General features: G+C 43.0%; 2 protein-coding genes across 3 annotated transcripts; both read left to right on the forward strand.

The window, feature by feature from the left end:
* Positions 1 to 3876: 3876 nt before the first annotated feature.
* LOC112465619 lies at positions 3877 to 11636 on the forward strand. 2 transcript variants are annotated; one of them, XM_025033249.1, is made up of 7 exons: positions 3877 to 3894; positions 4180 to 4459; positions 4795 to 4919; positions 5464 to 5688; positions 10276 to 10411; positions 10789 to 10918; positions 11322 to 11636. In XM_025033249.1, exons 2-7 carry the CDS (start codon positions 4190 to 4192, stop codon positions 11405 to 11407), a joined length of 972 nt encoding a protein of 323 aa, XP_024889017.1. In that variant the 5' UTR covers positions 3877 to 3894; positions 4180 to 4189; the 3' UTR covers positions 11408 to 11636. The 2 variants fall into 2 exon arrangements, with proteins under 2 accessions (XP_024889017.1, XP_024889016.1); XM_025033248.1 differs by lacking the exon at positions 3877 to 3894 and having other exon boundaries at positions 4105 to 4459.
* An 11141-nt stretch (positions 11637 to 22777) lies between these two features.
* On the forward strand, positions 22778 to 24921 carry LOC112465621 (one cut domain family member 2-like; the record flags this gene model as incomplete). Its single annotated transcript, XM_025033250.1, has 2 exons — positions 22778 to 24334; positions 24584 to 24921. Coding segments are annotated over exons 1-2 (916 nt in total), but the record flags the coding sequence as incomplete, so codon positions are not given.
* Positions 24922 to 24927: the final 6 nt, after the last annotated feature.

Here is a 24927-nt window from a genome sequence, read left to right on the forward strand (position 1 = left end):
ACTGAAAAAAAAAGAGAGAGAAAACGGACAGGCAGGACGAAGGACCGAATATATCTCGTCTCGCGCCCCGCAAGCATTCTTACGCGACACGTCGAAAGGAGGAAGAAAAAAGGAGAGAGGGCAGAGAGACTGCCGGCCTCGATCGGTGCGTCGTCGGTGCACTTTCGCGAAACGCGCGCGATCGACGGTCGACGACGATCGACGGCGCCGTCGCCTCGAAAACCATATTGTACTTCCCTACTTGGAAACGTCGAATTATTATATCCGGGGGAGCGAAATACCCGCCGCGCCACTTTAACTGAGAAAGGGGGAAAACAATCGCGAGAGGGATGACTTACTACAAGTAGATCGACGATCCGCTCGACGAGGCCGTCTATTAAACTCGAACAGGGAGCGAGAAGAGGGCGAAAGGGGGGTTGGAGAAAGGGGGCGGAAGTGAAGAAAGAAAAAAAAATTAATAAAATCGTACTCACGCATTACCATTACACACATGTAACACGTGCATTAACGAATAGAAAAATGATAGTCTACTGTGCTGCATACGTATTTAAATTAACGGAGCATTAAATAAGCATGGGTGTGCATCTTAGATGTATTAGAGAACCTTCACCATCACCATCACCATCACCACCACTACCATTATGATCACCATCTTCACCACCTACCATCACGCGTTTAGTGTTAATTATAAAAACGTTACGGAGCGATGATGGGGGGCAGGGGATGCGAAGGGAGAGGATTATTCGCGCGCGACGATTAGGATCTTCCATAGCTGTAGATTTTTGCGTTACGTACACCGGCGTCCAAAAAAATCTGCTGTTGAACGAGTTATTGTTATACTTAATTGTTACTGAAAGAAACGAAAAATCCGAGAATTAGAACGCGCGGGATTTGTAGATCTCTAAAGGCCAAGAATGGAAAATATCTTCTATAACTAGGGATGAAAAAAAAATTTATAGATTCATAAAAATTTTTTGAACACCCGGAAATCTTAAATCTTGTAGAATTTTGAGAATTTCTTAATTGAAAAAGTTTACGAGTCGAGGATCTCAAAAATCCTATAGAAGAAAGAAAAAATCCCGTTTACGTTTATTCTGGATGTTTTTCGTAATAAAATAATACGATTCTTTTTGGACGCGTAATATCATGATATCGAGCACTTTAGTTGACGTAAGTGTACAGTCAGTTTCGTAATCCTTCTATATAATAATATTTCTTAGGACCATTAAGGAGACGATGCTATTCTGATTGTCGATATGTTTCCAAAATGTCACGATCAGGATGCTCAATCGTCAACAATCGCGTCAACGATCGATCTATTGCTATCATTATTCAGTTATCAGAGAACTGCTGGCGTAACTTTGCACTTCCGATAACGGGAGCGCAAAAGCCTGCACCACGAAAAATACAATAAAAAAAGAACGAGCGAACCTCTCCCTCGTCTCATCCCCCGGGGAAAAACTTGCTGGGGATAAAAAAAATCATCGCTTTCATTTAACTCACATGTGTTTCACACGCGATTCAATTGCGAGTGCGATTCCCACTGACGGATTGTATATGTATGTATAATTTTTAAGATGGTTATACAAAGAAGAGGCAGATGTTGTCATTATTTCGTCGTTGTATTATGTATTGTTTATATCTCTCGAAAGAGTACCACATATATACAATAATAATTATAATAAAGATCGACTAGTGTATTTGGAATCCGACTGACAACAATTAAAGAATTAAATTGCGCTGACACGTGCGCGTGCGTCTTTTTATCCCTCGAAAATCCTCTTCTTCCTATTTCCCTCATTTATTATTAAACAGAAAAGAAAGATATATATTATATATATAGGATTCCAGATTTTTCGAAATATTTAACTGTTTAAATTAAAATGGGACACCCTGTACACACAAAATTTGTAAAATTTTATTTGTGATTTTTTTTATGTATTTTATATAACAATTTATTTCTTATATTTTTTAAATACACAATTTAAAAAGATGTTATTTTTAATTTTAATCAACGACGAGTGCGAAAAAATGAAAAACGTTTCCAGCTTTCAAACGAAATAAAGCGTAGTGCGAGAAATAATAAAAAAAAACTTACCAAAGACTTGTGTGTTTAAATAATTAAGGCTCGTTGCGGAAATATATATTTTTCGTCGAATCACAAGCCGAAGAGGAACGCGCAGTTTAAGGGATTAAACGTTCGTAGAGCATGTAATCGCATTTTTGACTTTCGTCCCTTCGATTGCGATTTTATTGCGTGTCTGGGAAGAGTACGCCTCGTCGCCGAGATAACGAGATTCGCGTGCGATTCGCTCGTCGCGCGCTTTTTACACGAAAAAGAAAGAAGCGGGCACGAAAAAAAGAGAAGGAAAAAAAGGACACGTAAGGGCAGATGCGCGCGGTTTTATTCCATAAAAGGCGAACTCACACGGAACGAAACCGGTTTGGCGCGGGGCTAATTGTTAATTAAGACGCGGATTGCCGTGCGGATTGACAATTTGCAATTGTAAAATCCGTTCCTCGCGCGTAATCTCGTTCGCGTATCGCCCGAGCGAATCTCGCCCGCACACACGTTTCCAATCGCATCGAAATTGTTTCGCAAGTACCGTTTCCACGCGCGGAAAAACGAATTTCGAAGAAAAGTTTCAGCCGAAGTGCGGCCGGATTGACAGTCACGGGTCTGCGAGGTGGTTTTCGCAAAACTTCGTGAAACGTTCAAATACGAGCGGAAAAAAAGTCCACGTTAAAATTCGTCTATTACCGGATTAAAAATCAATAAAAATATATGTATATCACGCGCGCGCAAATAAGTAAATCGTAATAATTTATTTTATTAAAAGCGACTTAAGTGCGATAATTGCTATAAATTTTCTAGCTTGTGTCCACTCTCGCCTGACTTATTTCTCTTCATTATAATACCCAATCCGTGCTTACAACCCTTTTTGCACGGTCGGAAAGCAACAGTTGGATAAAAGTATTGTTTCAAGCAGACATATATTTTTATAAATAAATATTTTTCCAAAGCGGGTATATATTCTTCTCATGTATTTCTTCCCCGACGAGGGAAGATTCTGCGTCGTCCAGGCAGGTTGCGCGAAGTATAAGGAATAATGTGAAGTAGGTCAATCGTATTTTAAGTCGGCGAAGTCTGTACACTTCGATGAGCGGGGCCAGCTGCAACCCGAGATAACAGGTGTCGCGCCCACGTTCCCCCATGAAACGGAAAAGCGGAAAATTTACCCCATAATTCCCTTGGCTTTAATCTTCCTTCTTTCTTTATTTCTTACTTTTCGTATAAATTGTGCGCGCTCATGTGGAACGATAGCGAAATATTAATTAATCGGCAAAATCGACTCTCTGTTCTTTATAAATTCAATCTCTCTCTTGGTCCTTTTTTTCTTTCATTTTCATTATAATTCAAATTATCTTTAAATTATTCTTAATCCATCGTTTTATCTTCTCCTAAATTATTATAAATTTTTTTTCTTCGTGAAATTAAGCAAGAGTAACAAGTATTCATTTCACAAACTATCTACATTTTTTCAGTATTAAGAAATCACGCGTCCAGAAATCTCGGAAAAAAAGTTTCGAAGTTTCCGCGAGAGGAAAATTGAATGAAAGGGACAAAGAGAGAGAAATGGGTTAAGCACTCGCGAAACACTCCACTTCCTATTGCGCCAAACCGATTCGATCGAAACCAATCGGCGACCCGATTGACACTGATCGATGGGCACTGATTTTCGTTTCACACCCCCGTGAACTCGTTGCTGTTGCCACCCCCATACGAGGGTGAATGCGAGAGGGGAGCTTGGCTCGCTGGAGCAGCAGGTAAGGACCGCGTCCCAGTTTTACGTTAGCCATCACAACTACTGGAGCCGTTCGAATACACAATAAGTAATCGTTGCGATTGCGTAAAAATAAAAAAAAGATTTTGTTTTGTAACAAATCTTGCGTGATATACCGTGACATTTATCTCGATTTAAACCCATTTTCTGAAGCAACAGAATTACAAATTGTAATTCACGTGTTCCAAATAATTAATTTTATATATAATTATAAAATTATAATTAATCAGACATATCAATTCGTTAAGTTAATTTTAAATTAAAATTCAAAAATTTTCGTGAAAAAGAGAAATACAGATTATTAATTCATCGTCAATTCTGTTAAAATACGGAGTCGTTTCGTCATGACAAATACAAGTGACAACGCGGTCAGCGCGGACTCTTCGAAAAAATCCACGGACCTCGCACGAAAGGAACTGAGCGCGATATTGGGAAAAATAGACGACCTGAGACTTCCAGTTAAGGCCTGGCTGCTTCTTCGCGCCCGTTCGCGACTGAGACCGACGAAACTGATAAAAGTCCGCGCGAGGCACCTGTGGCTCTTCTTGCTGATCGCCACGTGGATCACGGTACAACTTGCGAGGACTCATGTGCTAACGTATCAATACACCAAGGTAAGACAAATTCTACGTTGTTCGACAATTTACGTTTCTATCTCGATGCGATGCATATCTTCCTCGACGCAGATTCCGTATTAATTCCTCGATTGAACGTCACAAAGCACGGATCGCAGACTGTTTTTATCCAGATAAATTGGTGATACTTAAGACAGCAAAAAGACGAAACTCAGATTTGGTCGGTCAAAATTGCGAGACTAAGAATAAAAGATCCAATCCAAAACAAAGAATCGATTTTTATCAGACATTAATTGCGAATTAATGTTACGGGGATCTTTGTTACGAGTTATAGACCTGAGTGAATCTCAGATAACTGTGAGTCGTTGTTTCAGTGCTGGGTAACGACGCCCTCATTTGTGCTAAAACTTTTCCGACCGCCGGAAGACTGTTCGATCTGCCAGGATGTTCAACAGGTTGACAAACTCTCCGCCGTCGATCCAACGATCTTTGAACAACGGTATTAAAACGCATCCTGCATATTTTGTTAACTCAGTATCAATTTATGCGCGATATTCTCAGAATTTTCAGAATATCACTCCATAACAACATACAAAAAGTTCTTTTAGTCTCAATTAATTTACTTATACGACATAAAGGTCATTGTTAAAATATTTCGAATTGTGTCTCAATTATCGCTTATAAAAACCTAATATAATAATTAACTTTGTTAATTTATTTACTTGAACAATAATGAAGCATATTAAAAGTCAATTCCGATTTTAGATATAATTTATAAAAAAGTATTTGCTTATTTTTTATTAACTAACTTGTTTATTTAACGCTGCTAACAATGAGCTTTCTTAAAGATTAATGCACCGCATCATTATTTAAAAGAAAAGAACTTATAATCTTTCTAAGAATTAATTTGTCATAATCACAACTTGCTGAAAAATTCTGTTTATAATTTTATTATTTATTTACGACACACTTGGCAATAATATCTCTGTGCGTTCGATTAATAATTCGGTATCTCTCCACGATTGTACTTTACTTGTAATCAGCTACGCGTATTCAGGGAAACCAGTGGTGATAAGCGACGCAATGGCGAATTGGACGGCACCTAAAGTGTTCTCCTTCTCGTTTTTCAAAACGCTCTACGACGGGGCGGAAGCGAGTTGCCAGTTTTTCCCGTACAAGACGGAATTTCGGAGTCTGCAGGACGTCTTCGACATGAGCGCCGATCGAGCCATGATGGAAAAGGGCACGACCCCCTGGTACGTCGGATGGTAAGTAACTCGGACTCGCATTCGATCCTTGAATGCGTAAGGGGGGACGAAGAGAGTCGTTGAACAATCTTTTTTTGTGATATGCTCGATATATGCGTATATTTCCGATCATTAAATCTTTTATCCTTTCTGTATAATTTTTAGACCTCGATAACTGCGTTTCATATTCAGTTCGAAATTATCGAAATTATTCTATTGCTATTCGAGATTATGAATCCATGAGATAATTTATGAGCTCGTTAGATTTTCAATTCCATGCAAAGACGAAGATTAATGAGATAAGTGATAATATGATTTTCCAACGTAACAAAATCGATATATTAATGCAATTTTCTCGAAACTTGAATGATAAAAAATAATTAAAAACGTGAAAAGTATTACGAGGAATTTCAGTAACAAATTTTTCAAATTGGTAGTGAATTAATAACGAATTTTTTATGAGCTCCTTACGGGTCTGATATATAAACGAATGTTCGTTATTTTTAAGCAATTTTATAATAATTATTAATTTCATTATCGGAAAACCATCGCGCTCGCAATGACATTAAAATAATCGCGAGCGAGGTAAATCAGTCGCGCAAATGTAAAATATGAATTCGCTCACCGCCGTTGCCGCATTCCTCCGCGGCGCGTCCTAGTAAGCATAATTATCGAAAATATAGAATATCAATTTAAAATTGCCGTGCGCAGACGGCGAATAAATGACATTTTACTCGGGCAATTCGTAATTGTCATTTTTCCGTTGTTCCATTCACGGGGGGGGGGGGGGGGGGAGGACGAATGCGAGACGAATGCCAAAGCGAGTGCCAATTATTATTGCGCAACGGGCGCATCGAATCATTGCGCCGCGCGAGGGCGAAATTAAACAAACAACTCATGTAGTCTGTAATAAATGAATCTCTACTCGCCGATCGCGCGATGCGATTGCCATTTTTTTTCGAACGAACACGTACTTAATTAACGACACGCTCTAAACAATCGCGTAGGACCTCGCTCGACTCCTCGCGCGGTAGCGCGACAAATTTCGGCGAATTTAATTAACGCAAGTTTAATAAAGGTATGATAAAATGTGTAAAAATTCACGGCTAATTAACGCGACGTGACACTGTCCGTTTATTCTTTACGGCGGTGAATTTTTAATTAGGTGCAGCCTAGGGCCCCGATATCGCGCAGGGATGCCAAAATTCGTCAACTCTATTACGTACAATGTGATGGTCGCCCGATACTTTTTCTCGGTATTATCGATACACACACATGCTCGTTTTACACGATATTTAACGACTAAAGACCAATTTAGATAATCCATAATTTGCGTCGGATATCAGGACTCTATTTACCGGCTATTTTAAAATATTCATTTAATATCTATATCTTTTACACAACGGATGTATCTTCTGACGCTTGAAATATTTTTCGTATTACACGGTACGTAGAAATTATAAATAAATAAATTTAAATTTCAGGATAAATAAAATTTTATCCTGAAACCTGACACAAATTATATAGCTCGTCTGGTTTTAACGTCGTAATACGACGAGACGAGAGGGATTTTTAACATGCAAATCATATAACGTTATAATTATAGCATTAATTTTGCAGTTTCAATCAAGAGATCAACTACGACTAATGACCGTGGCAAATGTAGAAATCGCTGCCAATTATTACCGAGGGTATTAACTAACTCGCCCGAAGGTGATCGATCCGTGGAAATTCCATTGCACGAGCGATGTACGGTCGCACGGAGTTCACTTGACGAAACAGTCAGAATATGTAATATCCGCGACGATACCTTCTTCCGAATTAAACGTGTCAACGATCGAAATAATCACTCACGACGACGTTAAGTCCATTTTAAAATTCTAACTTGAAATCGTAAAATGATAATATATGCTAATTCTTCAAATACTTTAATATTAAAATTATGAATACAATTCTATATCTCTTCTAATCTATATTTACAATTCTATATCTTAAATTTTAACCCGAATTACGAATCATTTATGTCTATTTCTATCAAGATTAATTTTAACTTATTTCTTATCTTTTCTAATTCTTTTATTTATTACATTGATAGAAATAGACACTAAGTGGGTTTTCTGCCTAAACAAACGAAAAATCAGAATAACCTGACTTCAACGTCACTTCGGTACTCAAAAATTCATCGAAAAATTGTCCGACAAACGCAAATGAAAAATTTTATCAGACTAATGCCTAATTACAACTTTCAATACATGTTTGTTTTTGCAATACATGCGACACTTATTTCCATAAAAATATAATTCGAACACGATATGTTCTTACATAGAACGAAACTCTTATTCACTACATCGTTGTGATGTATGTACTACTTACGTGCGGGAGCGGATTTCCCATTATAGGCGAATTGGAACCTTGGAATCTCGCAGGAAGTCTTCAAATCATTGCATAATACATTTATCGCACTCGCGACGCACCTTGTCCGAATAAATCCCGCAAGAAATCGATGACTGAAGTAATTATATATGCATGAGATACATCCCGATGACGTCAGACGATTAGCGCGGGCTAACGGCAAGATTCAAACGAGCAGCAAGATTACCCGACTTCACACCGATGCGATGCTACCGTCAGGCGTAACCTCTCTTCGGAAAAATTCTCGCTGGACATTATTATGCTTACGCGATCGCTCGACGGTCAGTCGTTTGATCGGCCGGAAGATCCGCCGAGAAAATCCCGCGTTCCAGTAAACGGATCGATCGATCGGGAGGGGGTTATACTGGAATCTGAACGATTTCGAAACGGGCGGCGCGAGCTTCGGAGCTAAACGCGACGTTCGCGGACATATACATACATATCTATTGACGGAGCCATCGATCGCGACGATATATGGTAATTGACGCGCACACGCAATTAACTGGCCGATCACTAAATTCCCAATTCGTGCGTTCGACACGATTTCGACGCGCGAAGGAAAGAGAGAGAGAGACAGAAAGAGAGAGAGAGAGAGAGAGAGAGAGAGAGAGAGAGAGAGAGAGAAGACACACACGCGCTTCTTCTTCTTCTTCTTCTTTATTTTTATTGGCTCCTGCCTCTTTTCAGAGAGCAATATGGCCAGATGAGTCCACTGATGATTGTGTAGGTTGCTTGAGAGGTCAGAGGAGTGCTACTAATTTGCTGGTATTGCCACTTGAGATGTCGGTCATAAGTAGAAAGGTAGCATTGGGGGGGGGGGGGATAAGGGTGGAGGGGCTGCGTTGTGTGCGCGCGGGAGCGCGCGAATTACAAATTGATACTGGAGACATACATGCACGCACGATCCCGTCGACGCGTTCCGAATTCGAGCTCCGAGCTCCGACTACCCTGAAGCTAGGCGCGGAGAGGGGCATAAGCGTGACTCGAGCGAGCGAATCAAAGCAAAACACGGGCTCGCGCCTACATTCCGGGAATCGGTAAACCTGTGGGAACGCGTGGGAACAATATTTTTAAATATAATGAATAATTTTGAAGAAACGCGTGTCATCGGTGTTCATCGCACATTTGATTTTCCCGCGCTATTAATATTTTAGAGAGATTTGCTACGCTAAATAAACCGTCGGCCTTTTGTTCATCCTTAATTGTTGTAATCGAAAGAAGTGGAAAGCGGATTATTTCGCTAATCGGCGATTTTATCTGTATTATTAGCTTATCTCCGCTTTACTCCATATCGATTGATATATTATTAAATTTATTCGCTTCTTCTTTTTCTCTCCCCTTAATTGTTATAAATAGATAAAGCGAAAAGCATTTCGCTAATGATAATTCTTGCGATATTATTCCTTCGGCGTTCAGTGTACGCTGCTCGATTAATATAATATTAGACGAAGAAGAAAATAATTACAAAATAATTAGATATACTCTCCTCATTTCTATTTCTCTTCTCTCGGTTCTCATACATGACGAAAGTTGAAAGTGTTTTATTAATGACAATATTTTCTCGGTATCACTATCTTATGTCCATGCAGAGTCTGGCGCATCGATTAATATAATATGTTAGGTGATGGAAAAATGATTTCAAAATAAACAGCATTTAGAAAACTGCGCTTAAGCGACGTGGTGAGAGTTGTCGCAATTCGTAATGAGTTTTTATTTTTCATTTTTCATTTAGATATTTTCCGAAAATTTTTTCTTTCTAGTTTCCTTAAAAGATAAAGATAGAAAAAAAATAGAAAAAGATATTGCATTAAGATTGCTTTGAGTTATATGTATATTTTTTATGCAAACAAGAAAGAAAGCGTAAAAGATGAGCTCTATAGGTTCTGAGAAACTCCACGTATCTTGTCGCGAGTTAAAAGTATACTTACCTGCGAGTATTTTCACGGCTTCCGATGTTCCCTCAAATTACCAACGTTCGCGTACGATTTCGCAAATAGGATTACAGAGAAAATCACATCATTTCCAGTATCATGCCGATCGAAAGGTTGTCCATAGAAAATTTCGATGAGACCGATCGATTTCCTGTTTCCGAAAACTCAATGAAACTGTCAGAAAGGAAAAAATAATATTTATTGTAATTTCTCTAATTTTATTCTTCTATTCTATAACGCTATCTCGTTGTTTCCTTCCTCTCAGGAGCAATTGCGACGAGAAAATCGGCATGATATTAAGGCAGCATTACCAGAGACCATATTTTCTTCCCGCCACTGCCGAAAGCAAGAAAACGGATTGGATTTTTATGGGCAGCAATGGCTATGGCGCACCGATGCATGTAGGTTTTATCTTATATTATCTTATATTTATCTTATATATCTTATATTTAGAAAATTATATGAAGCTTATTTTATTATACATAACAATCATATAACGACATTTTTAAATAAAGAACAATGTCTGCCAAAATTGTTTATTGACATGCACAACATACTTTGATAGAGATTTATTAATTATTTTGTATTATATATTTCTTAAATAAATATATACATATAAATCTTATTATTAACTGTATTTGTATGTAACTGTATTGATATGTAGATATATATATATATATATATATATATTTAATATTTAAATGTGCGCACGTGTGTTTAAGTGTACAGACGACTGTCATTAATCGTATTATATTTCGAGAATATGAAATTTTTCAAGGTGGACGATGTGGACTATCCGTCCTGGCAGGCGCAGATAAAAGGTGAAAAATTGTGGCTTTTAGATCCGCCGCGGGAGTGTTACTACACATGCAAGAGGCTGGAAGTGATTGTGCATACCGGAGAGATAAGTGAGAACCATTCGATATATGCCAATAAATAATGATCGAATTAACTGCAAAATTAATTGCTTTCCCCGCGTTTAGCGCTAAATGTGGCGCTCTGATCGACAGTTGCATTCAATGTTGTTCCAAATTGAGAATTGCTCGGTCACATTTAACGCTGAAATGCGGGATACGCGGATACTTTATTTATGTCCTTGGATCGGGAGTAAAAGATTAATTTCGCTTAACAATACTTTAAATCAAATTATTGATTTAATTTTTTCTCGAAAATAAATAAAGAAACTTTAGAAGAAGTATTTGAGATAATTGCGACCGCTAATAAATTCAATTTTGTCACACGCTATATTACGTTTTCAATTTCTTTCCATCATTCTGATTAATTCTGATATATTGTGATTTTCAATTACAGTCGTCTTGGATACGAATCGATGGTACCACCAAACGAAAATCATCTCCGACGATATGAGCATTACTATCGGGGCTGAATATGATTGAAGCGAGTAAAGTTCAAAAGCTATAATTTAATTATATATGACAGATTATTATTTGTTATGTGACAAGACATCAATTGACAAAGAATTTATTATAAGAATAAGTTCCTATGTGCAAATGTGCAGAATAATAAAATGTTATAATAAATGTTATAATAAATATAAAATATGTACACATGTATTTGGAGAGGTAACAGTCATAGTACAAGTCAAATTTTTTTAAATTTTTTCTCGTGTGCATAGATGCAATCTATACAATATATAAATTGCATTTATGCACACGAAAAAATATTTTTAAAAATTTGACTTACACCCCTGTGATTTTTACCCCTCCATTTATTCATGAATTTTGTCATTCGTGAATATTTCGCAATATTATGTGCTAACATTGATCAATTTATTCTGTCTCCATATTCTAATTCATCATTCAATCTGTGGAATATTTAAAATAAAATAAATAAATCCTCGTATAGTATATAAATGTACATGGATGAAAATATGGAATAATAAAATGAAATATATTAAGAAAAGCGTGGAAAGAAGCATTATCAATGTTTCATCATTATTATTAAAATACTTCATAACTAGAAAAAAAGCTTGACAATTTCACATATATTCCGAGATTAATTATATTATTTTACAAGGCTACATACATTTGACAGGTCTTAAAACTAGGTCGAAATTAATGAATTTTTATTGTTATAGGTAAAATTAGGTTTCATTAAAAAATTCGTTAATTTTGACTAATTTTAGGTCTGTCAAACATATGTAACCCCTTAATTCATTAGATTAATGAAATATTTAAGTTTTTTATAATAAATCAAATTATTTGAGAAAACATTCTCATTTTCGTAAAGTATATTTTAGAATATTTTGGATGTATGTACTATTACTTGTTTTTGATGGAAGAAAACTGTAGAAAATCTATTTCTACAGTTATGCTTTTAAAGCTAAATGAGTTTTCATTTAAGTTCGCTCTATCGTCTTATATTATTATATTTCATTATTTATACTTCCTATTCAGCTCGAGCGAAGCAGAGAATTCGACTTGACCGAGGTAACCCTATGCTCGGTTAACCGCCGCTACGCTCGTTTCCCCGTGACGTATGTCCTGCACGAACGTGGTCGCGTGCTAAGTTTTACGGTTCTTCGCATACGTGTGTGTGTGTGTTAATCACGCGCTCGCACGAGGAAAGTAAAGAGGAAACGGCCCCCGCGCACGGCACGAGTCCCTCATGCAGATGGCGAGTAAGCCGGGAGTCACACCTGGCGGCAGGTGAGCCCCTACCGTGGGGGCTGCCTCCATTACGGGCGGGGAGGGAGGGAGAGATTCGAAGGGAATTCCCTGCCGCTTGACTACCCTGTCGGTGCCTTAAACGTGACTCGGCCACTGTCGTCTCATATATGCGATCATATGTTGGCCACTGCCTGGCGTTGTTAAAAGGAAAAAAAGAAAGGAAGATAGAGATAAGAAAGAGAGAGAGAGAGAGAGAGAGAGAGAGGGGGGGAGAGCGAAAAGAAGAAAGGGAGAAAAAGATGACGAAGAAACTGATCAACTGTTTCTTCGTCAGACCGAGAACTTACAGGATTGCACGGAAGAGAGAGATAAAATCCTACTGGAAGTTTCCACACACATACATACATGCACACACAGAGAGACAAAGTTTGTATAGTCTTTCTTTGGTCTGAATGGCAAAATATATATATATATACATTTTAAAACAGTAAAAAAAGCTAATAATAGTTAACAAGAAAACGCGAGTATATTTAATTTTATAATAATGTTGATTTAAATGTAATAAAAAATATATTAAGTTGTTTTCTTTTATTATGTATTGAATGTTATTCTATTATATTGTAACTTATTAACTTACACAATAGTGTAAAAAATGATACATATTGTATTAACGGCATTGTATTAAATGGCATGGTATGAAATGGCATGGATTTTTCCCTAATTGATTGTATATAAACGGTCGAGTTTCACTCATTATTATTACTGTATTTAATCTTCTTAATTGTAATCAATCCATATTAATTAATAAATATTAGATATCTATATTAATTTATACTGATTAATATAAAAATAATATATATTTAATTTTCATAAATTGACTAAGGAAATGCTATTCGAATGCTATGTACTTTTAGGAATGAGTATTATTAAAGATAGTACAAGATAGTACAAGATTAAATGAAATTAGAATATAGATGAGCGTGAAAATTAATATGAATTTAACTAGACGATTTTATTAATAATAATAATTTACTATTATCGTTAATAAAGTCACTGATAAATTCTATCAGATTATAACATTTCTCCCTGGGACGTAGATCATATTCGCACAAGGAAGATTTATTATATTTAATTACATGACTTAAGTTACGCTTTTCTCTAATAAAATTAGCAATGAGAAAAAATAATAATATATTATACAAATCAAAGAGTCCTCCTTAATCATCTTAGAATATATCTATCTATAATATAATGTATATAAAACATAGAATATATCTATAGCTCGTTTGGATTTAGTTATACGAATTAATATAACTATTATATAATTAAATAAAATTATATAAAATAATATAATATTACATTTATATGACACCATTGCTATATATGTATATATCGAAAGATAAAGACAGATTTACAAAATTATTTATAAGATATACTATTTTTTTTTCATATAATCTATTTTATAAAATAAATAGAAGACAAATAAATTTTTGAAGAAATAAACTAAAGGATAACAAGTCAGGTAAAATTTTCTTTAATCACTCAAAACGTATAATCTCTCTCAGAGAAGCTGTCATTCTTTTTTCTTTCATCCTGATGAAACTGTTTATATTTACGTATCTTTCGAAAGTGATTATTAAAGACTCTGAAAATTACAGAGAGAGGTAGAGTGGGGGAGGCGGGAGGGAGGGAAGGGAGAGACTTTGACGTCTCTCTGATGTATCAACGCCCATGTATTACATGTATACACGCTGCTCCAGTTACGCCAATGAGTACGCCTGTATGTCGTTTGTGTTAATTACGCGGAATAGCATATCTCCACTTTCATGTTCTGATCTGACGTCTATGATCTATAAATGTTTGTAGCAAATCGCTAATAAGTAATATCGACCAAAGAGGGAGATTCGCAAAACTCAAATACAGATAACATGAAAATTATTCGATTACACAAGACGACGCAAATCTCCCAGTCGAATCTCTCGGATATACTTTTATAATTTATTCAGCATTTCTATATTTTATTCATCCCTAATATTTCTCCCTCGGCGAAATTGTTATAATTATATTATCGAATTACCGTAATGACTTTTCTTTAAACGTAGCGAGATGTAATATGAGAAACATTATAAATATTTCAATATTTCTATAATCAGGCATATATATACCGTCGATTTATTTTGCACAACGTGAAACTCTAGAGACTTCATTTTTTTCTTTCTATTTAGTTATCACAGCTTCACGTGATAGCCGAGCTTTTTATTTTAATAAAATGGAGCGGGATATTTAATTATACTTTGTCGCGCTACTTTTGTTGTTCGCAATCATCGTCTCCATCGTCCAGCCGAGTCTGTAGAGTCCCATAATGCGAGCGTAATACTATGCGCGGAGCGAGTGATGAAATAATTATAGATATCGATTTCCATAAAGAAAGTGTACGGCTCGGCGACGACGGGGGAAAACGCGAGGACGCATCATCTCTCTGCGTTTCCACGCGTTTGGCGGATTAAAAGAAGAAAAAAGGAAGAAACGAGCTACGATCGTCAAGCGGGACGTTATTCGTTTTATTGCGGCGTCGCGTTGCGCGAAATTCGCGTTAAAATCATGGGGGAACGCGGGGGACAGCCGGGCGCACGAATCGTCGCGTATTATCGCGATATATCGAGAGCCCGCGGGCTCTCTTTCGATTTAATTGCATTCCGCGGGAACGGCGAAAAGCCGATACATCGGGACCTCGTTAATTCGCAAAAATCATTCGGCCCCACGGAGATCTTTTTGCGCCCGGATCGAATTTCATGCAATCGCTCGGTCGCCCGGATCGGCAAGAGTTTTTGTACTCAAAGTCGAACGTCCGAGGATTCGCAAAAATTCTGAGCGGCGATCCTTTTCTCGATTCTCGAACGTGAATCCAAAACGTTGATTCGTATTTAAACTTCGCGACGTATAAAATTTTTAACGTATTACATCTAATCCGTCGATTTTACGTCGATTTATTTTTGTTTTTCGTACGATCGAAGAATATGCAATGGAGTTCTTTCACGGAACGCGCGATTTATTTCAGGTATTTCAAGGAAATTGCGAGAATATCGCGTAAAATGGAAAAGTGGGTCGCCAACATTAAAAGGAGCACGCTATTATTTATGAACAGAGATTTTGCGATGGAGGCGGCTATATTTAGCCCTAAGCGAATTCACACCTTTATACAACGAGGTTTCGCCCGTTTGATGTCTCCATTCGTAAGCGGGCGCCCCCTTTTGTATGTTGCATCGCGGACGCGCGGTGCTCCTTTGCCTTTGGACATTAAACAGATATAAGCACAGTATAGGAGTAACTGTGCGCGATAACGAGAAGAAGTTTTTCGCCGAATCGATCCGTTTAATAAGTTCCGCCGTTCGAGAACCGCCGCCGCCGCCGGCGCGCGAGTTCCGCCGCGAAAGATCGAAAACTGGATTTAAATCCCCCATTGGCGAGTGTCTCGCGGTTAACAACAACGGCCAACGATTGCGCGGGGAAAGTCGATGTCGTCGTCGAAGCCCTATACGTAACGCCGCGTCCGCCTGTGCCCATCGATCTCACGCGCGCGTGAATTCGTGCGACACCGTGCGCCTGCGTGCCACATACACACATACACGCATACGCGCGTCCGCACGCACACACGTGCACGCACACGCGGCAAAGGGTGTGAACGTGCAGGGGGTTGGTCGCGCGTGCACGTGTGCGGGCGCGTTATATACAGGTCGGGCACATACATATCGGTCGCCGCTATCGATTATTTTACCCATGTGGAACTCGCCCCCTTCCCCCCCCTGCCCCTTCTGGTCCCCGCGCCCCGTGCGAGCGCCCCACTCGCGGCGTCGCGACGCCTCGTATAGAGCGCGATATCGACGTTACATCGCAGTTCTCCCCCCCCCTTTCCTTCCCCTCTGCTCGTCCTCAGCGACGAGTCCCCCCACTCCGCGGCGTCGAGAAACTACCCCTCCAGGACCGTAAAATTCTGGCATTAACGAGCCCTATTATTTTCCTGACGACGTATAAGATGTTACAGGGTAGAAGTGGAAAATCCGCATTTCAAAAAGTTGTAAAAAAATGTGAAAATTTTTAAATATAAAAACAGATTAATCCTGTATTTGCAGAATCGCGAAACACGGGCGTAATTTATGAGCGCCGCGGCATACGTTGGTAATGTATATACTTTGATGTAAGCAACGTCGGTTTGTGTAAATTTAAATGCTGCAGAAATAACCCGTCCGTTCCGGATTCATTAACGTGTGCGTCGGGAAATTAAATGAAGAAAAAAATGCAAAACAAATTTCAAAATAAATAAATAGCGCGTGTATACGTTCGTGCGTGCATGCGTGCGTGTGTGAAATTTGCTCGGGAATATTACTCGATATGAATATTACGCGTATCCCCCTTTGAATATTTATTTTCCCGCGCCGGGCATAATCCGCGGCGCGCTTTAATCACGCGGCGAATTTATCCGCTCGCGCTTTAATCCGCCGTTTCTTTCCGCTCGACTCCGGCCGCCGGATACAACCGTAACGCCGATATCGATTTCACTTTGTCGCGGATACATCGCGGACGGACGAATTTCGTCCTGGAAAAATATTCCCGAGGCGCCTCTCCGCCGCGCCGTGTTACGCGCGCGTATACCGTTTACGTTACGTTACGTTACGTTACGTTTCCACGTTCTCTCTATCGCCGCTCATCGGCCTTATCTAAATCTCGAAATCGAGATACCCGCAATACACGCACCCGGCCCTCGGCGCGTTCTATCGTTATCAGGTCGCGAAAGCGCCGCGGCGAATACTCGATCGGCTGATCGATTCCTTACCTCGCGGCGATATACGGCCTACGCCGCCGTTGATCGCGCTCGTCATTTTTCTCAATCTGGCGACGTCGATCATTAATAACCTGGCTAATATTTTTATCGGCTATCAAGATTCGACTAGCGATATCTTAAAAGTGATACATTGGAGAACGCGCGGTGCCGCGGTGTGTGTATGCACATTTTTATACCATATTTTCCAGCATTTTTGTAAATATTAATATTTAAACGCCTGAAACTTATTGAATCTTTGATTACGTGGATCAGGAAAAATCGCAGCTTTTCACGGTAACTTACTTTTGATTAATTCCGCGAATCAGAAACGAAACCGAAACCCCTTCCGATTCATCTTGGAAATTCCGCACCGCGGAACCTGGAGTCCCGACAAAGTTTGCGACCTTTCCGGAGAATGCTGTACGTATAGAATTGGAAACCGGCAGGCAAAGGGGCGGAGGGGGGAAGGAGGGAGTTGGTAGATGAGTGGGCGGGTGAGTCACTTGTATTGTAATTGCGGATGAATTGAATTGTAAATGGCCGCTTCGTAGAGCCGGCAGCGCATCGCCGCCGCGGCGTGCTGCACCGTGGCTGCATCCGACGCGCTCCCGCGATCGAACGGACGGACAGACATAAGTCTCCTTGTATTCCGAAGCTCTATACTCCTTGGCAACTACTTAGCAAACAGTCCGAGGCACACAACAACGGAGCGCCCGCGGCTCTCTCTCCGCATGGCTGTGTACCCGTAATTCCAGCGCCGCGTCTAACATCGCGATGACTTACACACAGTCCCGGATTCCTCAGATTTCCTTTTAATAAGACGTATGGATTCGCACACTTTATATCTGTCGTTTATCATACTCTTTATGGCCCTTTCGGACGTCGATTTCCGCTTGAGGGAAAATATTCGCCCGCGCACATGACGTAATTTAAAAAAAAACTCTGTAGTCTTAGTGACATGTTTAGTTGAGGGGCATGAATTATGTATAAAAAGTTATAGATAAAATAAGATAAAATAAAATAAAATAAAATAATACTGTATAATTTATCTTACTAATTATTATTACGCATATTTAAAGCAGCCGATCAAGCGTTTTGAAAATTACAAAAACAATTGTTTAGAAGCTAATTATTCTAAAAACATATTGTTCATTGACAAGTACAAGTTGTACAAAATCTATTTCTCTCCTCCCCTCTTCTTGTAATAAAATATGCTATGAAAATATGAAAACTTTTAAAACATTTAATTCAATTTGAGTGAAAAATTATGCTATATGTTCATGCGTGCAATCCCAAAGTGTTGCGAATCTTTCTTGTATAGGTATATATTTTAACTTATTCTTTTAAGCTTCTTATATATTTTAACGATTTTCCATGTAGGTTTTCATCTTGTACGAGAAAATAGGTATTTTTGAAGAAAGAAGATTATTAAATGTAAGACTCTTCTCTTTACTGAAGAGATTTATTTACTTTTTTATATTGTTTCTATATATTTTTTAATTAAAATCATGTAAGATTGTTGGCACGAGTATTGCTTTTTCAATTTTAAAAAATATTTGATATTTCATGTTCATAATTATAATTATAAATTTTATTTTTGTTTTGGACGGATCGTAAACAATAACAGTAACAAAATACAATAAAACAATATAACACCTAACTTTCGCAAAAACCTGTTTGTGTGTGCCTGATATAATATATTATGTATTATATATCTAAATATATATGTAAATAGTATTATTTTTATCTATATTATTATACATAAACGAACGTATCTTTATCTAAATAGTAATTAATTTTGTTTTTATTTTTATTCTTTCCGATAGAATGTTTTGTTGTGGCGTTGCTTATCATTGTTGTTAAGATACAAAACGCTCTTGAGCACTTCAGAATATTTAATCGTATAAAGTTAAGACTGTAAGTAGTGTAAGTACAGCGCGCTCGTCAAACTATAAAGCATTGTACATTGGAATATCACACTGTTACAGAAATGATTTCGTTTCCATTTATTTGCTTTCATTGAATTGAACATTAATGAATCCTGTATGCGCGCTTAATATTGAAAAAGTCAATGTTTCCGTATATACCGTGTTATTCGATTATTCAAAATATAAAATACTGTTATTCATTCGATTGTCCCATTAATTTCAAAAATTCTACTCCATCTGTCTTGTCTTCTCTCTCTCTCTCTCTCTCTCTCTCTTTCGCGAACAGCTCAATAGAATTAAATAAATTTTTGAGAAGCCAATGCGCACGCGCGCAGGTGCCGGTATAAAGATACTGCGGCGTGACAGCCGCGGTGTGTCAGTCAATTCGACGGATCGATATCGACCTGACAATGCCGCCGATAGCAAACACAGCTCCGAGTAGAAGCGGAATCGATGATTGTTCCCCGTCGCTCGATAAATCATAAACCTCGGGAGCATCGAACCCGGCTATCGATCCAAGCTGCCGCGAGGGAACGGAATAGAAGAAAAAAAAAAGCGGGCGCGCGAAGCCATATAGGAAGAGGTTCGTCTAATTGAGAAGCAACATTGTGCGTCGTTTGGGGTACCGGACGCGGTCGAGTGGTCCCTGGGCCACCCCTGACTAGTTCGTTCCCCCACGTCCCTCCCCGTGTTTCCCTTCTTCGCCCTTCATCCCCCGTTGCCGTCCCGTCCCTCTCCTCAACCCCTGCGTATCGAGTTCGTTACAGATCCCCGTGGCGAGATCTCCGCCCCTCTTCCTCCCCGCGGTGCTCTTGCAACCCCCTCGTGCGCCCCTCAACTCTGTCGTTCCCGTCTCGCCCCTCAAGAGAGAGAGAGAGAGAGAGAGAGAGAGAGCAAAAGAGAGAAAGAGAGAGAAAGGCACCCTCCTGCTGGAGGCTCTCGCGTAGCGTAGCATTCGCGATTTGCGCAACTCCGCACAACTCCGTGCGAGCGCGAGACGCGCTCGTTTTCTCTCCGTGTGTTCCAACAACACCACACTATTCGACCTCGTGCGCGCCCTTGCCGTAAAGAAACGCTCCTTCTCGCCACGCGCGGTTCCCGCGGACAGCCCGATATCCGAGGTCCGAGGGATCACCGCGGAGCACAAGAAGAGGAATAAGAAGAGCAAGAAGAAAAAAAGAGGGATCGCTCCGCCGCCGAGGAAGTCGCGTCTTCTCGAGAGAAAATTTGCGTGCCGGGCAAACTGCGACGGAATTCGGGAGGACGAGGACGACGCCGACGACAGCGGGAGGCGCTGAGGGTGCGAAGAAGGAAAGGGAGAGAGAGAGAGAGAGAGATACATACACACACACATAGAGGAGAGAGAGCGTCGCGGTGCGCTTTGAAGCGTGCGCACGCGAGCGCGCGAGAGAGCCGGCGTCGGCGAGTCGCGGGATTACGAAGTCCAGGATCGGTCGCGTCCGAAGTATCCCCGTACCGCCCGGCCCCGAAGGGAGAGAAGTATCCGAAGGAATTGTCTTTCCTCTCTTCGCGCCACCCTTCGAGGTCAGGTGCGCCATCGAGCGCGCCGCGCGAAGCGTCGAGCCGCGACTTCGACTCCGGCAAAAGCCGATCGATCGAAAGCGCGCGGCCGAAGCGCCTGACAGTCGATTCGACGCCGTTGCGGTCTCTCTCTCTCTCTCTTTGTCTCCAGCGAGAGGAGAGCGGGCGGCCAGTCGTCGCCGTATCGACGCCGGCCGCGACCAATCGTCGACGACCCCTCTTCTTCTCTGCCACCCCTGCCCGGCGCGCGCGCGCGCGTTTGTGTGTGTGTGTGTGTGTACATGTGTGTACACGCATGTGGGTGAATTCCGCCATCGGTGTCGCTCGATCGAGTTATCGTTCTCGCGGATCGTTCGTTCTCGCGGCCACGGGAGGAAGACGACATCTTGAAGAGCGAATCTCGGCGCGGCGGACCGTCGTCATGGTGGACGACGCGGACCTTATCGGCGTATCGACGTTTCGATCCTGAAGTTGGAGGTCGAGCGAGACCGGCAGCGCGTGATTTCGAAGGCGATTTACGCGCGCCCGCGCGCGCGCGCGCGCGCGTGGAATCGACGCCTCGCGAGGAGAGAGCGGGTCTCGTATTGGATCAGTCCGAGATGTATCGATTCGGCGATCGACCGGCCAGATCGGCGTTTAAATAACCTGACTGACCGCGTCGACAATTTTCCGGTGGAGAAGAGGAGCAAAGTACGCAGTGCACGGCACAGAAGAAACTTGGTGCGAAGGGCGAAGTAACTTCCCGCGGCGTCAACTATCACGTCGGCGACCTAGTTCGAGGAAAAAGGAAGTTGGAAACTAGAGTCGAGGCCGATTCTCGCAGGAGATCGCGAAAGAAGACTGTGAAGTGTCGTGGACATCTCCGCGGGAGGCCCTTGCGGAGTGTATCAGAGTTTTTGAAGAGACACGGACGATTTTCTTCGAGAAACAATTCGTCGCGCTGTGCCCCGACTGTAACTCCGAAAAGACAGGCGACGTTTCATTGCAGGGGGAAGACGGGTGACGATCGCGAATCGAATCGCGTCGAATTCGGAGCAGCCTTCTCATCAGCGGCTGGGTCGAGGTCGAGCGGGACGCGGTGGCGGTGACGGCGGGTGGACGCGGGTGACGCGAGTCGATGTTTATGCTCGAAGTATCGAGCCGCGCGCATCGAGCCACGTTGGTCACGAGGTATCGGAAAATCGATAGAAAGCTGACTGACGCCAGCGGCGGCGGCGTCGTAGTTGAAGTCGCTGCTGGTGGCGGCGGTGGTGGTGGTGGTCCTCGTCGTCGTCGTCGTCGACGTCGTGACGGTGGTGGGCGGTGGGTGTTCGTGTCACCCACACACCCTTAGTGGCGCGCCGTTGATGGTGGTGGCTTAGCCGGCGAGTGTGACCGGCAAGGGGTCGCTTCTGTCACTTAACTGCTGCGTACGTACGAAGTTATCGTCGTCGCACCCTCGCAACCTCGTCGAGCCGCGAGCGAAAGAAAAACACCAAAGGACGATCGCGAAAGTCGATAGTCGTCGCGAATAGCTGTCTTCCGGCCGATAGTCCGGAAACTCGTAGTCGCGCGCGGATCGTCGCGAGGGGGATAAGAGACGGCGAGATTTTCCCGGTAGTTTCCGGCACCGTCTTTCCGGGTCGCCTTCACGTGGACGCGGACCCTCGGCTCCGATCGTGGGGAGAAAAGGCGCGAACGGGACCACTGCGCAGGTACAACGGTAACGGCTCCTTGTTGACGGTGTATAGCCTTATGCTGGTGTATAGTGATAGTGACAGTGGTGGTGTATAGTGTGTGAGCGAAACGGACTCCCCTCCGTGAACGAACGGAACGGACAAAAAAACACCAAGAGGCGGCGGGGGGAGGAGGAGGAGGAGGAGGAGGAGGAAGAGGAGGACGGAGACGCGGTCGCACCTGGACCAGGAGAGGAACTTGGCGGCACGCGACACGAAGAAGCGCGCGAGCGGTAGTGATATAGTGGTAGTAATACGGACCAGTGTAACAGGGTAGTAGAACGGACCAGGTGGCAGTGGTGCCGGTAGTGTGACTCGGAACACCCGGAGTAGGGACCGTTAGGGGAAGGGGGCGGAGCGGAACAAGTCCCCGATAGAGAACGAGACGGTACGGAGGCAGCGGTGCGGGACAGAGTGCGGTGAAATCGACCCCCTTCGTCTCGTGTTCTGGGTCCGCCTGCGGCTCTCTCTCTCTCTCTCTCTCTCTCTTTCTCACACTCACTCTCACTCTCTTTCTCTCCTCGTCTCTTCCACCGGGAAGAGCCGGTGCCGGGTGCGCTCGCACTCGGACGCGCGAGCGCAGAGAGCGTGCGCTCTCACTCTCTCCGCACTCGCGCGGTGTCATGGGCGCACGGTGGTCGTTGCGCTACCACCGGGTGCTCCTTATGCCGATCCGACGTGACGGTGGAGCCTCAGCATCAGCGTCGTCGTCGTTGTCATCGTCGTTGTCGTCCGCTTACGCGCTGTATTCGCGGGGTAGTCGCCGGGAGGATCGTACACGTCGTCGTTTCGCGGTCGTGCGGTAATCAGTGATGAGAGTAGATCAACGAGATCAGTGATCGGAGAGAGGATTCTGTTGCAACCCTCTCTCTCAAAACAACGTAAACGGAGGAAGAGAACAGAGTAGAGAGTACTGCTCGCGATCGCGAAGAAAGTATCGCGGAAAAAAAAGAACTACTTAAGCGCGCGCGCGCGCTGTGTGGTGTATTGCGGTGCGGTGCGGTGCGGTGCGACCTGTGTGGCACGCGGTACGACGGAGTGTCGTCGTCGGCGGCGTACGACAGCGAAGGAGCGAGTGGCAGTGCGCCCACTACCGAACTAGATGTGCGTAAATGGAAGGTATAGGGGACATAGGCGATCATCAATCGCATAGCGAGCAATTACTGGACTCGGTCGATTCCCCGGTGGCGGTGTCTACGCATGGCCGGGGCGGTGGGGGCGGCTCGAATGGGAACTGTGGCGGAGGAGGCGGAGGCGCAGGAGGAGGAGGAGGAGGAGGAGGAAGTGATAGCGGAGGTGGAGGTAGCAGTAGGGGCACCGTGCTCAGTGGGGGTAGGCATCACAACCACCACCACCATCATCACCATCACAGCCAGCACCACCACCACCATCACCACCATCATCAACAGCAGCAGCAGCAGCATCAGCACGAGGTCGTGCACGAAACGGGGGGTGGTAGGAGCGGTGGAGGCGGCGGCGGCAGTGGTAACGGGGGTGGTGGTGGTGGCGGCGGCGGTGGTGGTGGTAACGGAGGAGGTAGCGTCGAGGGTATGTCTTCGTCGGCCTCTCAAAGCCCCGACATCGCGTGCGCGAGCCTACCGCTGGAACTGCTCGCGGCTGGCGCGCTCGGCGTCAAGGAGGAGCGAGACCTCGCCGCCGCGGAGGATCTGTCGTCGTCCCAGGATCCGCCGAGCGTCGGCGGTGGTGGTGGCGGTGATAGTGGTGGCGGCGGCGGTGGCGGCGGTGCCGGCGGCGGCAGCGGCGGAATCGGAGGCAACGGTGACGGTGGCGGAGGCGGCAGCGGCGGCGGACGCGCCGTCGGTGGCGGTAACGGCAACGGCAACGGCAACGGCAGCAGCGGTGGTAACGGCGGCGGCAGTGGCGGCGGCAGCGGCGGCGGCGGTAGTGGCAGTGGTGGTAGTAGTAGTAGTGGCGGCGGTGGCAGGCAGAGCGCGCGGGAGTCCCTGTCGGTGATCGTGCCGCCTCAGGACGTGGACGTGGACTCGCGCGACGCCGACGACTCGGAGCTCCTCAGTCCGGGCAAGCTAACGCCTACGTCGGGGATCAGCGTGTCGGTCGCGAGCATGATTGACGCGACGGACTTCAGGGCGATGCAGCCGGAGCCGACGTATCAGACACTGACCTCGGTCGCCGAAAGGATGTCGCCGCCCGGCTTCAGTCCGGGCTCGTCGTACGCCACGCTGACGCCGCTGCAGCCGTTACCGCCGATCTCTACGATGAGCGACAAATTCGTTTACGGCGGTCACGCGGCCGGCGGCGTCA

Source organism: Temnothorax curvispinosus, unplaced genomic scaffold, assembly GCF_003070985.1.
Source record: "Temnothorax curvispinosus isolate PA1 unplaced genomic scaffold, ASM307098v1 QBEX01015402.1, whole genome shotgun sequence".
Classification (NCBI taxonomy): domain Eukaryota; kingdom Metazoa; phylum Arthropoda; class Insecta; order Hymenoptera; family Formicidae; genus Temnothorax; species Temnothorax curvispinosus.

Excerpts from the sequence above, each read along its gene's own strand:
- LOC112465619 (XM_025033249.1), top strand. The coding sequence starts at position 4,190 with ATGACAAATACAAGTGACAACGCGGTCAGCGCGGACTCTTCGAAAAAA. Across the intron at positions 10,412-10,788 it reads GCTATGGCGCACCGATGCAT|GTGGACGATGTGGACTATCC; the intron begins GTAGGTTTTATC and ends AAATTTTTCAAG. Across the intron at positions 10,919-11,321 it reads TGTGCATACCGGAGAGATAA|TCGTCTTGGATACGAATCGA; the intron begins GTGAGAACCATT and ends TTTCAATTACAG.